Below are 15,311 nucleotides of genomic sequence, written 5' to 3'. Positions count from 1 at the left end.
GGCTCTAATTGTAAAAAGGTAACTTACATTATTACATACATTCTCAAGTAAAAGTTTTTGTTTGTTTTTAAACAAAGGGTCAAGAACAGATTTTGAACTAAAACAGGTTTTGCTATCTTGGCCCTAGAATTTGGGACACTGTATGCAGTCCCACAAGCTAAGCAGAATGGCAAAAGGATGGAAAAATTAAGCCATATTTGATATAGCCAAGAACTATAAACTATGTAGCATAATTAAAAGATATTGCTGATGGACACTGGAAGAAAAGCGGTCCTGAAATATTGGTTGAAATACGCTGCAAGGTGATATGGTCTTGACCTCAGCCAAGGAGCAGCACCACTAAAAGGAGGCGAGGCACACTCACAGCATATACCTGGCACGGTCTCTCATGCTGGCTCTAGATTTATAAGTTAAAGAAGTTCTCATTACAGCTTTGAGTTCCTAATACCCAAACTATGATTCTGCCCACAGAAGAACAGTGAACTTGGCTTAGTAACCAAATGAAAAGTGATAAGCGCCCCAACTGTAATGAGAATGCCACCTTCTCAAGTTTCGACAAAAATGGTGAATACAAGCCGGGCTCGGTGGCTCAGCCTGTAATCCCGCGCCTTTGGGAGGCTGAGGTGAATGGATTGCCTGAGCCCGCAGGTTCGAGACCCGCCTGGGCAGCGAGACCTCATCTCTACAATAAATCAAAAAATCAGCCGGGCATGGTAGTGCATGCCTGTAATTCCGGCTACTTGGAAGGCTGAGGTGGATGGATCGCTAGAGCCCAGCAGGTCGAGGCTGCGGTGGCCGGGAGCGGCCACTGCACTCCAGTCTGGGTGACAGAGTGAGACTCCAACTCAAAAAAAAAAAAAAACACCAAACAAAAATGATGAATACAGTTCAAGAAACAGATCTCAGAGAGCAAAATGTCGTGACTGCCCTAGAATGAGCCAGGGTCCAGAAAATGACTACAAGTAGACAGAACTCATAAAGAATGAGAAGTGACGCCAGGAACATAAACTCTATGAAAATCAGAGGTACCAGAAAACAACAGTGAGCACTGCTGTTCAGAAGGCCGTGTGTAGCACGGGACCATGCAGCTCAGTAGAATGGGGAGGAGGGCAAGATCTGCCTGGATAGGGGAGGTTTTGAGCACAGCCTGAACTCATCGCCCTCCTGTTTCTCTGGGAGAACTCCAGTAGACAAGTCCAAAGAAATGTGTTATAAAAACTGCTACCGGACAGAGAGCAAAGAAAACCAGAAAGCTGGCACTCAGATGCAGTCAGTCTCTCATGTTTAGAGACAAACAAGAGCCCAACAGGCAGGTTAATTCATGAAAAACAGCTGAGTAGAACATATGGCTGAAATCTGTTAAGGAAGAACCATGCCTAAAGGACACGATAGCTGCTATGAAGGCTTTGGCTCTCAAACTTCAAGGTGCTTTCAGAATCACCAAAGCAGAGGGGGATAACCTACCACCGAATCTTGCCCACTACTTGCTTTTGGGAATAAGAGCTTTCCTAGAAGACAGCCACTCCCATGCATGTGCTGCCTATGGCTACCTTCCAGCTAGGCCAGCAGAGCTGACAGTGAGACCAAATGGTCACAAAGCCTTAAAGATGTGTTTTGCTCTTAATGGAGAAAAACGTGACCTAGAGCGCTATTTAAAACATAACTAACCCCTATCTGTCCCCATACACAAAAATTAACTCTAAATGAATCAGAGACCTAAATGTAAAACCTAAAACCATAAGAACCTTAGAAAATGCAGGACACACCCTTATGGAAATTGGAACTGGCATCCAATTCCTGAACAAAACTCGAAACCCACAGGCAATAAGAGATAAGATAGACAAGTGGGACCTCATTAAACTGACAAGCTTCTGCAAAGCCAAAGAAACCATCAAGTGAGCAGGGAGACAGCCCACAGACTGGAAAAAAGTATTTGCCAACTCCAGGTCCAAGAAAGGCTTAACATCTTCGATCTACAAGGAACTCAAATGTGCTGAAAAGAAAAAAAAAAAACAACCCCATTATAAAGTGGGCAAAAGATATGAACAGACACTTCTCAAAGGAAGACATCTGAGCAGCCAACAAACACATAAAGAAACTTCAACCTCACTAATCATCAAGGAGATGCAGATCAAAACCACATTGAGATACCACCTAACTCCAGTCAGAATGGCCATTATCAATAACTCAAAAAATAACAGTTGCTGGAGAGGGTGTGGTGAAAAGGGAACATTCCTACACTGTTGGTGGGAGTGCAAACTGGTGCAACCTCTGTGGAAAACAGTGTGGCGATTCCTAAAAGCTCTAAATAGCAGCCTCCCATATGACCCCGCAATCCCCCTACTGGGAATATACCCTGAAGAACTCAAATCACTCTATCAAAAATATACCTGCACACATATGTTTATCGCAGCATTGTTCATAATAGCAAGAACCTGGAATCAACCATACTGTCCATCAAAAGAGGACTGGATTAAAAAAATGTGGTACATATACACAATGGATTACTACGCAGCCATAAAAAAGAAAATCATGAACTTCGCAGCAACCTGGATGGAACTAGAGTCAATAATACTGAGTGACCTCTCACAGAAACAAAGATCTGAGTATCACATGTTCTCACTCATATAGCAGACCTTGAACATCCATCGTAATACTATAAAAAAAGGACTGACTGGTGGGAAACTATGGGGAATGGAGGGAAGGGAGGTGGGATTAACGGTAGTCAGTATCTGTCTGGGGACGGGGAGACACCCCTTATCAACAAGGGTGCCTGAACGAAGCATATTTGTATACCTAACCCTTAACTGTACCCCACAATATCAAAATAAAAAATATTGATTAAAAAAAAAATAACTACAGGACCCCACTCAGAGTTTTTGCTCCAGTACCCATAGGATATGTCTCTATCAGTCCACAGGTGTGCTCATGCTGTTGGCTGGAGGCTGACACTGTGAGAACCACTGACTCATGGAATCTGCTGAAGATGACTCTCCAGCTGGAATAACTGGAGGTGGAGAAAACTTCCCTAGAAAGAAATGGCCTACATGGGCCCTAACAGGAGCCAAGGGCTTCAGTCACTGGAGCACACACAGTGCACATTCACATTAGACTGTGGAGATTGTGTCACTAGAATGAGGTTCAAGAGACACAAAGGAAATTCTAAGTAAAGAAAGAACATCCAAGCTTACCTCAGAGGTAAAGGTGAAAAGGTTATCAAGACCACACTCTTCGGGGACAGGGCAAGGGTAGGTTTTCATTCAAGAGCCACCAGAGGTTACTCAACAACAAATGATGTTATGAATAGACTTGCACTTTAAAAAGATCACTCTAGTGGAGATTTGGATCTGAGAAGACCAGTCAAGAAGAGCCAATAAACCAGGCAAGGAATGACGGGAGCTCAGACAACCACAATGGTGGTAAAGTGAAGATAAGCAGATGGATCTAAGACATGTCATCGAGGTACTGATGGATGAGAGGAGGGAGGGACAAACAGGACCCACAAGTTTCTGGTTTCAAGATCTAAGTGTTAAGATTATGTCTGGTTTGAGTTGCTAGTGAATACTCAAAGAGGAGTTCTCAAGAAGGTAGTTGGGCTGGGAGTGGTGGTTCATATCTGTAATCCCAGCACTTTTGAGAGGCTAAAGTGGGAAGACCACTTGAGCCCAAGAGATCAAGACCAGTCCAGGTAACATAGCAAGACCTCATCTCTACAAAAAAACAAAAAATTAGCCCGGCGTGGTGGCATTCATCTGTAGTCCCAGCTACTTAGGAGGCTGAGGCAGAAGGACCTCCTGAGCCCAGGATGTCAAGGCTGTGGTAAACCATGATCATGCCATTGCACTCCAGCCTGGGCAACAGAGTAAGACTTTGACTCAAAAACAAACAAGCAAACAAAAGAAAAAAAAAGCAGGCAGATGGATATGAAACTCTGGAGTTCAGCAGAAGTCTGGGCTGAACAGTGTGCCATCAATAAATTATACCTTCCTTTAAATCAAACTTTTCACAGACAGCAGTGAATTAAGATCTATTTGGAATTTATTTAAATTCTTGGGTAGTCACTGAAAGCATGGCAATAAAACAAAATAAAGAAAATATGTTGATTTTCTATGTTTCAAATTACCTGACATATTTTCTCCCAAATTTCATCACATCCAGCTTTTTCTTGAAAGCTAAGGGCCAAGTCATAATTTTCTGCTTCAGACCACACAATCAGAGTGTCCTTTGGAGACAAAGAAGGCATGTGAACATATATTATCACAAACTATTTCAAAGTATAAGGCAAATGATAACAAAACAGCAGGAACTGAGTTTTTACTTTTTGCAACACTGACACCAGTAATTACCAATGTCTTTTTTAAAACAATGTCTTTTCACTTAAGGCTTCACTTTACCTAATCTCTAAAATGAAAACTATGTTTCCTTAAGTACAAGTTTAGCCAATATTTGAAAAGTACTACAAAAGCTACAAATAAAACATTCTATACTGCATCACAATGGCCCAAGGGGAAGTCTAAGGTTTAGCACAGGGGCCTGCTGAGAAGACAGGATGAACACAAGTCCTCTCTTTTTCCATGGCCAGTACACGCTGCTTCCCTAGGATTTCTGGTGTCCATGAAGCTCTTTGAAATCACTGGCTCAATCTGCATGTGTGAGCGAGCATCCACCTGGTTTTTTTGTAACACTTACCTAAGTACTATGGTTCAAGAAGCAGCAAATCCCTAGTGCCTAACTCCCTCTCACGCCTATTCAGAAAGAACTTTAACAACAGTACATTTAATAAACAGTTCAAGTTCCTGTTAACTCATTCATGATCACTGATGTGAATTTATGTCATTCCAAATTCTGCTCCTTGTTGCTGCTGGCGTCAATTTATATCTTTGCAAATTCTGTTTCTGAATGCTACAACATTGTCATATGTATGTGCTATTATATTTTGCTTGAAAATGAACAGTGAGGCAAGGAGAGAGAAACTTAATTGAGATAATTATCTGATAGCAACGTGCAACGTTGTTATTGATTTACATAGTTGGTAAAAATTGCAATTTGGTCATTATTTTGTTGCGATTAGAGTTGCATATTTGTAATTTGCTATTTCAGGGCCTTCATAAAAATAATTTCGCATGATTATGGAAAATGAAGAAATATATGCTGATGAGATTTCCAAGGTCAAAGGTGAATCCAGTGAGCTTATTAGTGATTGTGAGACGAATAGTGATGTAATAATGCAAACAAATATATATGTATATATATATACACACACATAATATATATATTCAGTTTATAATCTGAATAAGAATACAAAGTACAGAATGCTAGTCAGAGTGGTGTCTGAGGCAAATACTGAATATGTCAACTTTCAGCTGTACTGTGGAAAAGGTTACAATTTAGAAAAGACCATTTCACTTGTGCTTAATGACAGAAGTTTGTGGCAACCAGCTTCAGATTTTATTTTCACCTGCTCTCAGTATTAGAAAAGTGAAAAATTTGCCAATCACGAATGTATTAAGATGCAATCTCAGCAAGACACTGCCCAAGAATACTGAGACCATCTTACATTCCTCATGGTACAGAGTCTGTATTCTACAATATGCATGGTATATAAAAATAACTACAGAGACTAAATATGTATAAGTTCTAAGATATCCTGTCAAATTCACTGGCTGTAAATAAGCATATACACTGATAGTAATCAACCATTTATTAAAAGGGCCCTGTCACTCAGAGAGGTCTATGAATCATCTCATACAGGAGACGACAACTGGTACTAGGGAAAGGAACATTTAACGGCTATCTTCAAAATCTGAAGGGCTGTCACTCAGCATTTTTCAAGCTAGTCCAAAGAGCATTTAGGAGAATAGAAGCTGAGTTAAATGGAGTTCAGTATGACATAAATAAAAAAATAATTCAATCCAACTAATAAATAACCAGGAGGAGAGAGCATCTACCAGATGATAAAGGTTCGAGGTCAGCATAAGGTACCTTAAGGGATCTATGATTCTACTGCAGCAGTTTCCAATCCTTTTCACTAGCAAGAAGACTTGTTAATCTAACACAAATGGGTAAGCCAGGCATGACAGCGTACCCCGTAGTCCTAGCTACTCAGAAGGCTGAAGCGGGAGGTTCATGGGAGGACTACTTGAGGCCAGGAGTTGGATGCTGCAGTGTGCCATGATCGCACCTGAATAGCCACAACACTCCAGCCTGAGCAACACAGCAAGACCACATCTCTAAAAAAAAAAAAAACAAGTAAAAAGAAGCCAGGCGTGGTGGCTCATACCCAGCACTTTGGAAGACCGAGAAGAGAGGACTGCCTGAGCCCATGGGGTTCAAGACCAGCCCGGGCAACTTGGTGAGACCTTGTCACTACAATAAATCAAAAAAATTCGCTGGGAGTGGTGGTGCGTGCCTGTAGCTACTTGGAAGGCTGAGGCAGAAGGATCACTTGAGTCCAGTAGGTCGAGGCTGCGGTGCCCGTGAGTGTGTCACTGCACTCCAGCCTGGGCGACAGAGTGAGACTCCAACTCAAAAAAACAAAAGGCCAGGTGAGGTGGCTCACACCTGTAATCCCAGTACTTGGGGAGGCTAAGGCAGGAGGACTGTTTGAGCCCAGGAGTTTGAGACTAGCCTAGGCAACACAGTGAGACCTCGTCTCTATTTTAAAAATATTTCCAGGTGTGGTGATGTGTGCCTGTAGTTCCAGCAACTCGGGAGGCTAAGGCAGAAGGATCACCTGAGCTCAGGAGGTAGAGGCTGCAAAGAGCCATGACTGTGCCCAAATCAAAAAAAAAAAAAAAAAAGGAAAAGGAAAAAGTCAGGCATGGCAGCTCACACCTGTAATCCAAGTGATTTGAAAGGCCAAGGTGGGCTGATTGCTTGAGTCCAGGAGTTCGAGATCAGCCTAGGAAACACAGAGAGACCTCAACCCCCCCAAAAAGGACTGAATAAAGAATAAGCCTACAGTTCATATTCAATACAACTGTAAGCAACTGCTCTGCTATAATTGATATTCAGAATCATCTGGAGGCTGATGCCTAAGTCAAGATGTAGCCAGACTATGCTCCTAATTATCCATTTGGCAAATTTGAAAAGTTTGAAAATTTTTAGAAATTGCTCTTTCGTTTTCCTAGAAAAGTCTACACCAATCATCTTGCTTGTCATCCAACAACCTACAGGCTGAGACACAAATCTGTTCATTCTCCAAACAGGTCCACTCTTCCCTTTCTCTTAGGATGTGCCTTTACCCTTCAGCTGACTAAAACTTCAAAACATAAATTAAGTATGGAAGATCAAAGAAAACGTTCCAGTCTCCAGTTTTTCCATCAGACTTAAAAGTTGTTTTAAGAACATTAAATGCAGTAAAGTGTTAATGGACCATCAAACTATCAAGAAAATATTTTATTATATAATAATAAATTATCATATAATTTTAATGATAAATCATATAATAATACATCACCACTAAATATATTTAGGAGTTAAAACCAACTTTCCTATCCACTATTTGTGAGCTATCAAGCAAGTCAAAATCTTTAAGCATCATCTAATGGGCAAAATAAAGCCAATACTAACATCCTTCTAAGTAGTATTTTAAGGGCCAATGTTGAAGTAAAGCACTTTACAGATGGGTTAGTAATATTCTTTCTTCTAAATTAACTTTCTATCTGTATCTTCAGGGCAGTAAAGGAACTGATACTGACTTCATGGGTTGTAAAGAGCACTTGCCTTATGCGTGTGCTGAAAAAATATCACTTGATGACAGAGCTGGCTGGTTCTAAGTGAAAGATTTCAGATTTTCTTTGCATATTAGAAAGGTTTAAGAAAGACACGTGTACTCAAATTGAAGGTATCTTCAAAAACTGTAAAATGACAATAACGCCCTACTCAGTCTCTAGGAAATCAGACTCCTAGCTACACAGCGTTGCCATAAGAGGAAATTCTCATGTTCCTTCTTCACTAGCACCCACATCAGGAAAGGAAGGAATGTTCACCATTTGGTTGTCTTAGCAGCAGGCTATCACATCAATGGTAACCCTTTTCTCTTTAGGTAAAAACAAGGAAAACTTTAGAGTGCAGTTGTTATAATATCTGGAACACAAACTTAGCTTAACTTGAGGCAAGCTTTGTTTTTTTAAATGTATAATTACTGTGTTAAACACTATAGAAACTGAGAGAAACCCTATTTTAGAATTCGACTGGCAAAATATGTCATAATCTGTTCTGAATTTGCCATTGTAAGGAATCAGAAGGATAATAAGCAAGATAAAACACAACATCTTCAAAATTTTACCTGTTGTTTCTGGTATGCAGTGTTAGGATTTATTTTGGACTCCAAAAGTAGAGAACCTAAGAAACAGAACAAGATACTCCATTAAGTTACTGTAAAACAGCAAAATCAGATTCTCTTACACACACACACACACACACTCTTTCTTTTGAACATATGATCTGCATACAATTTCAGTTAAGAAAAAAGTTATGAAACAACATAAATTTAATTACAATGACTTGTAACCTGAAATGTTTGTCTTATATATGCTTGCTTAAAAAAAAAACCCAAAAAACCAGACATGATAATCTGAAGAGTGAGGACCAGAGAGTAACAGAAATCCACCAGTTTATGGGCAGCACAAGGTTGTGACACAGCAGGACGCCAGATGATCTAGGTCTCAATCTTAGATATACTATGTAACTTAGTAGGAATACTCAAAAATATGCAAATATGAATGATAACAGAATCCGATCTATGTCTCAAGACTAAGACTAAAATGAGAAATTATTTGTAAAAATTTGAAAACAAAGCATATAAGCACTATCCAAGTACATCCCCAAAATATACTTCAACCTCAGAAAGTCTCATATTTCTATTTCTTTCCTTTTTTTTTTTTTTTAAGTCAGAGTTTCACTCTGTCACCCAGGCTGGAGTGCAGTGGCACACTCACGGCTATCACAGCCTTGACCCGCTGGGTTCAGGCAATCCTTCCACCTTAGTCTTCCAAATAGCTGTAATCACAGGTACACATTACCAAACCTGGCTAATTTTCAAATTTATTGTAGAAACGAGGTCTCGCCAAGTTACCCAGGCTGGTCTCGAAACCCTCAGCCTCCCAAAGTGCTGGGATTACAGGCGTAAGTCACTGTGCCTGGTGTCTATTTCTTGACACAGGACCTGCCATGCCTTTACATCTTCAAATAATCAGTTTATCCCTTGCAGTAAGCTAATTTGCACACTGTTGTCTTTTCCTTGGCAGTCCCTAAAGACGCATGATGTTTAGAATTTAACTGTTGCTTTGTGAGGAAGAGCAAATTTTAAGACTAAAGTTACACTCCCCCCTCTCATCAACCAGTTCCAGTTTATATTAAGAGCACTACCTACAGACACACTTGGCCCCAAAAGCTTGGAAAGCAGCAGTTCCTCTGCAGCTGTCTCCCACACAGGGCTTTCATTTCTTCTCATATTAAACTCAGTTGAGTTGCTTCACCCATTCCAAGCAGTGACTAGACAGCTGAGAAGAGGATTCAACGTTTCCAAGTTTAGTCTGCTTTTACGTCAAAGTTCATTTGTTTTATGATACTGTCCAGTATCGGTGACTTACAGTCACTACTATGTGCTCAGAACAGTGCCAGTGGTATTAACTGCCAAGTAAATTCACTGAGCAGTGATGGCTCCACTTGTGAACATCCTGCGCACACATGACCTGATTAACCCAAATCTGTTTCTGATTCTTTCAGTACTTAAGGCAACTAAATTTAAACGCTCTCCATAACTTTTTCTACTTTAGAATCCCCCAACTCCATTTCCTTAGGTTTTTATTTAAAACAACAACAAACAATTTTTGGCTCATTATGCTTCAGACAAGCATTTTCACATTTAGAGAAAATTGTTTTAATTTTCTTTCTCTTTTTCTTTCTTTTTTTTTTTTTGAGTCAGAGTCTCTCTCCATCACCCAGACTGGAGTGCGGTGGCCACTTCCGGCCACCACAGCCTTGACCTGCTAGGGTCCAGCGATCCTTCCGTCTCAGCCTTCCAAGTAGCTGGAACTACAGGAGCGCGCTACCACTCCCCACTAATTTTTTGATTTATTGTAGAGATGAGGTCTCACCAAGTTGCCCAGGCGGGTCTCAAACCCACGGGCTCAGGCAATCCACTCACCTCGGCACCCCAAAGCACGGGATTACAGGCTGAGCGCCACCAAGCCCGGCCTTCTTTTTCTTTTTGAACTTTTGCCAGATTAATCTAAACAAATTTTCCAGTGTTCCTTCAAAATTCTTTAAGCACAATTGTCAGACTTTTATTTTGGTGATTATTAAGAGCTGTGATACATTCATAACAAGAAAAAGCAGTGGGCAAATCAACAGAATGCATTCAATGTCTAGAGTCCCTCAGAAGTTTTAAAGTCCCCAATTATCTCTGTAGTCTTTTATTGTTTTAACTATCAGAACAAAGTTGCACTCTATTATTTTCCATTGATATCATAAAGTATGTCAAGTATGTCAAACTTACCTTTTAAAGATCAGTTGGGGCACATAATTACACTTAAATCATGGATTCTATGAGAAAATACAAGCCAGCAAACCTACTTTGAGATACAATTCATGCCTCAAAAACAATCTATCTCTAGAAAAATACAGAAAGTAAAATAGAGTGAAGAATTGGATTACTTTATAAAATTATATTTCAGAAGATGCAAGAGGTCTAGGGGGACAGAACCAAACTAAGTAATGCCTCTTTAAAAGTGAAACTGCAGCTGGACTCGGTGGCTCAGCCTGTAATCCCTCACCTTTGGGAGGCTGAGGTGAGTGGACTGCCTGAGCCCATGGGTTTGATATCCGCCTGGACAACTTGGCGAGACCTCATATCAAAAGTGAGCCAGGCTCCAACTCAAAAAAAAAAAAAAAAAAATGTGAAACTGCACAAGGGTCAGGGATGGTGGCTCACGCCTGTAATTCTAGCACTTTGGGAGGCCCAGGCAGGCAGACTGTTTTGAGAGACCAGCCTAGGCAACGTAGCAAGATCTTGTGTCTACAAAAAAAAAAAAAAAAAAAAAAAAATTATCCAGGTATATCCAGAACAGGGAAAATCAGAGATAGAAAACAGATTAGTGGCTGCTTAGGACTGGAAGGAAGTGAAAGTGAATGGTAGTGACTGTTAATGGGCACGATTTCTTTCAGAGGGTACAGAATGTTCTAAAATTAGATTGTGGTGATGGATGCACAAACCTGCAAATATATATTTTTTAATGAAATTATACACTTTGGGTGAATTATGCAGTATGCAAAAGCTGTTTCAAAAAAGGTAAAGTTGGGGGCTGGGCTCAGTGGTTCAGCCTGTAATTCCAGCACCTCGGGAGGCCGAGGCGAGTGGATTGCCTGCGCCCGTGGCTTCACGACTAGCCAAGGCAACTTGGCGAGACCATGTCTCTACAATAAATAAAAAATTAGCTGAGCATGGTAGTGTGTGCCTGTAGTTCCAGTACTTGGAAGGCTGAGGCAGAAGGACAGCCTGAGTCCAGCAGGTCAACACTGGGGTGGCCGTAAGCATGCCACTGCACTCCAGCCTGGGCAATGGAGTGACACTCCAACAACAACAACAAAAAAGGTAAAGCTGAGAGGTGGAGTGGAGGCAGGAGAATTGCTTGAGCCCAGGAGGTTGAGACTAGCCAGGACAACATAGTGAGACCCCGTCTCTACAAAAACATTAGGCTAGGCTCAGTGGCTGAGTCTGTAATTGCAGCATCCATCCCAGCCGAGGCAAGTGATTGCCTGAGCCCACGGGTATGAGACCAGCCCAGGTAACTCGGCAAGACCTTGTTTCTACAATAAAAGTCAAAACATTAGCAGCTGGGCTCGGTGGCTCAGCCTGTAATCCCACGCCTTTGGGAGGCTGAGGTGAGTGGATTGCCTGAGCCCGCGGGTTCGAGACCCACCTGGGCAGCGAGACCTCATCTCTACAATAAATCAAAAAATCAGCCGGGCGTGGTAGCGCATGCCTGTAATTCAGGCTACTCGGACGGCTGAGGGGGAAGGATCACCGAAGCCCAGCAGGTCGAGGCTGCGGTGGCCGGGAGCAGCCACTGCACTCCAGTCTGGGCGACAAAGTGGGACTCGAACTCAAAAAAAAAAAAAAGTTAGTGGGTGCGGTAGCGTGCACCTGTAGTTTCAGCTACTTGGAAGGCTGTGGTGGAAAGATCACCAGAGCCCAGCAGGTCAACACTGGGGTGGCCATTAGCATGACACTGCACTCTAGCCTGGGTGATGGAATGAGACTCCAACTAAAAAATAAATAGCTGGGCACCGTGGGATGTGTCTGTAGTCCCAGCTACTCAGGAGACTAAGATGGGAGGATTGCTTGCGCCCCAAAGGTTGAAACTGCAGTGAGCCACGATCATGCCACTACATTCCAGTCTGCGCAACAGAGAGAAACCTTTTATCAAAAACAAAACAAACAAACAAGGTAAAGTGCAAATATTTATACAATGGAATGCCACTATCAGTTCTAATGAAGGAACCAAGCAAAAGTGTGAATGCAACATCAGGTATGAATCTTACAGACATGAGGAAGAGATGTCTAGACCGGTATACACCTTGTAATTCTACTCACATAAAGCTCACCAAGTGGCTAAACTAACCTACGGTTAGGCCAGTGGTCCTCCCTGGAGGGTACAGTGACTGGGACAGAACATGGAGAAGGCATCAAGAACGCTGTTTACGTTGTTTCTTCATCTGTGTCATTTTGTGAAAATTCATCAAGTTGGAGACTTATGATTTGTGTACCTTTTGATGTGTTACACTGCAATTTAACAACACATGGCAAAGGGGACTGAAGTGATCACTTCAAGCTGTGCTTTCAAGGAACACACACCTGACTTTGAAGCTGCTAAAACAAATGAAAAACCAGCAGTGTAGTAGTACAACATTGTTGGCTACCTAATCCCTATTAGAAATTATCTTTCAAGTATCTAGTCCCTTTTGCAGTTTCTTCAAAACCTTCTTGTAGTGTTTACAGGGTCAGGATAATTAGAGAGGGAAAAAACCGCACAAACTTGATGTGTTCCCTCCAAAAGTTCTGGCTAAAACAAGAAGCTTCTGGTGCTGGCAAGATTCTTTTTCTTGTTTTCTGGGTTATTCCCATTTCAGTCATATCCCATGGCTCTGTTCTAAGATAGCACTGTAGGAAGTCCGGCTCTGGTGACCAATACCACGTTCCTCCAAAAATAAGGAGGTTGTAGAGGCTGTAATGTGAGCAACAGCCTCTCAGACTAGGGCTAAGTAAGATAGTATATAAGACATATTACTAGTTTACTCCTGGTCCACCTCTTAGGGCTCCCATCACTCACTGGCATGGTAACATGAATTAACATGATCCTTCCCCTTCCCCTCCAAGTTTATTTGTATCTTGTCACCATGGCTACTATAGTAGAAATAGTAATTCTACCCTAGTAATGCATTGGTATGGATGGGGTTAGAGAGTTCAGTTTCAGGGGAGGCATTTACCAGAACAGAGATGACAGTGGAGAAGCGCAGATTATCCTCAGGAGGAGGGAGAGGTAGGTAAGGTTCTCACTAAGAGTAAAACCTGGTTCTGATAACAGGTACTTATAGTAAAACTTAATAATAACTGAAGTATATGCTCAGGAGAGCACCTCTCCCTCCTCCAACTCATTTGAGAAACACACCTATCCTCTCCAATGAAACAGACACCCTCCTCTCCCAAGAGGAATCACACATGTCCATGATACCACTTTCCAAGCAGCTGAGAGACACTGTCACAGACCAGAGAGAGTCCTATATGCCAATTCAAGAAAACTCCAGTATCAAGACTTGAGAAACACATGGGAACATGTGGAAGGAAATAGACAAAAATCTGAGACAGAGTAATCAAGCTAAGGGGACTGCCTCAGTACACATAACTAAATGAATCACTGTGGAATCCGCCACTCCAGACCACTGGTCACCTCCTGCACAATAGGTGCTTGGCAGAGGTCATTCCAAAGACATTATGAGAAGTCTACTAATTTATATTTGCACATGTACTTCCTAAAAATAAAAGGGGTCCCTTAATGTTCATTTACTACACCCAAGACTGAAATGGGGCCCTTAATGCTCATTTACTGTGCCCAAGACTGAAATGAACAGTCTTTCTAGAGGGTCGTTTATCTTCACCCACTACAAACACCCACTGCTCTTTGGTCCAACCATTTTTCTTCTAGGAAATCACCCTACTCTCACACGAGTGCAAAGGTGTGTGAATAAAGATTTCACTAGCGGGGTCTGTAATGGCAAAACACTACCAGCTGTCCTCAAAGTGTGCTGTGGAGATTATGGTAAGGGGTCTGAAAGTCAAAACTATTTCAGCGATAGGAGGTAATTTGCTTTTTCCACCATTAATTCTTGCACACAGAATCTACATTGATACTATAAATGACTGAATGCAGAAGCAGATGACAATCTCCTGGTTTTAAAAAATTAAGTCCGATGTTAAAGAGATTTGTAAAAATATAGGCCTGGTGCGGTGGCTCAAGCCTGTAATCCAATCAAGGTGGGAGGACTGCTTGAGGCTAGGAGTTTGAGATCAACCTGGAGATCATAGCAGGATTCTGTTTCAAAAAAAAAAAAAAAGTCAGCCAGGCATGGTGGCATGAGCCTGTGGTCCCAGCTACTTGGGAGGCTAAGGTGAGGTGGCAGGATTGCTTGAGCCCAAGAGCTCAAGGGTGCAGCGAATTATGACAGTGCCACTGCACTCCACCGTAGGTGACAAAGCCTGACTGTTCCTCCAAAAAAAGATATTTGTCAAAGTATAAAAACAGTCATGTTCCTCTCAGTAAATTCTGTTGTTTTAGAAAAGTTATTTTTTAAAAAGGATTACTTTAACATGTTAAAACATCATTTTTCAGTGAATTGATGTCTTTTTTAAAGCTTCAGTTTTAATTTCTAATACGGTAAATATTGATAAAACCCAAATGAACAAAAGTGTATGGGATCCTCAATTTAAGAGTACGAAAGTATTCTGAGGAAAAAAGTTTGAGAAATGCTACTCTAAGCCACCAACAGAGAACAGCGTAAACTAAATGTGGTGGAATACTATACTACCCTTTTTTTTTTTTTTGAGTTGGAGTCTCTGTCGTCCAGATTGGAGTGCAGTGGCTGCTCCCGGCCACCGCAGCCTTGACCTGCTGGGCTCCGGCGATCCTTCCGCCTCAACCTTCTGAGTAGCCGGAATTACAGGCGCGTGCTACCATGCCTGGCTAATTTTTTGATTTATTGTAGAGATGAGGTCTCGCCTGCCCAGGCGGGTCTCGAACCCGCGGGCT

General features: G+C 41.7%; 1 protein-coding gene across 1 annotated transcript in view; it reads right to left on the bottom strand.

The window, feature by feature from the left end:
* Positions 1-15,311, bottom strand: part of PPP4R3A (protein phosphatase 4 regulatory subunit 3A) — a 43,938-nt gene that overhangs the window by 20,841 nt on the left and 7,786 nt on the right. Inside the window, exons 3-4 of the mRNA XM_008072959.2 lie at positions 8,291-8,346; positions 4,124-4,222 (exon numbers count right to left, since the gene is read on the bottom strand). Coding sequence (XP_008071150.2) covers positions 4,124-4,222; positions 8,291-8,346 — 155 coding nt within the window. The remainder of the gene's footprint in view (positions 1-4,123; positions 4,223-8,290; positions 8,347-15,311) is intronic.

Source organism: Carlito syrichta, unplaced genomic scaffold (assembly GCF_000164805.1).
Source record: "Carlito syrichta isolate Samal-C Ts95f unplaced genomic scaffold, Tarsius_syrichta-2.0.1 Scaffold315561, whole genome shotgun sequence".
NCBI classification, from domain to species: domain Eukaryota; kingdom Metazoa; phylum Chordata; class Mammalia; order Primates; family Tarsiidae; genus Carlito; species Carlito syrichta.
The sequence above is the reverse complement of the archived record's forward strand: the minus strand, read 5'-3'. Positions and strand labels throughout refer to the sequence as shown.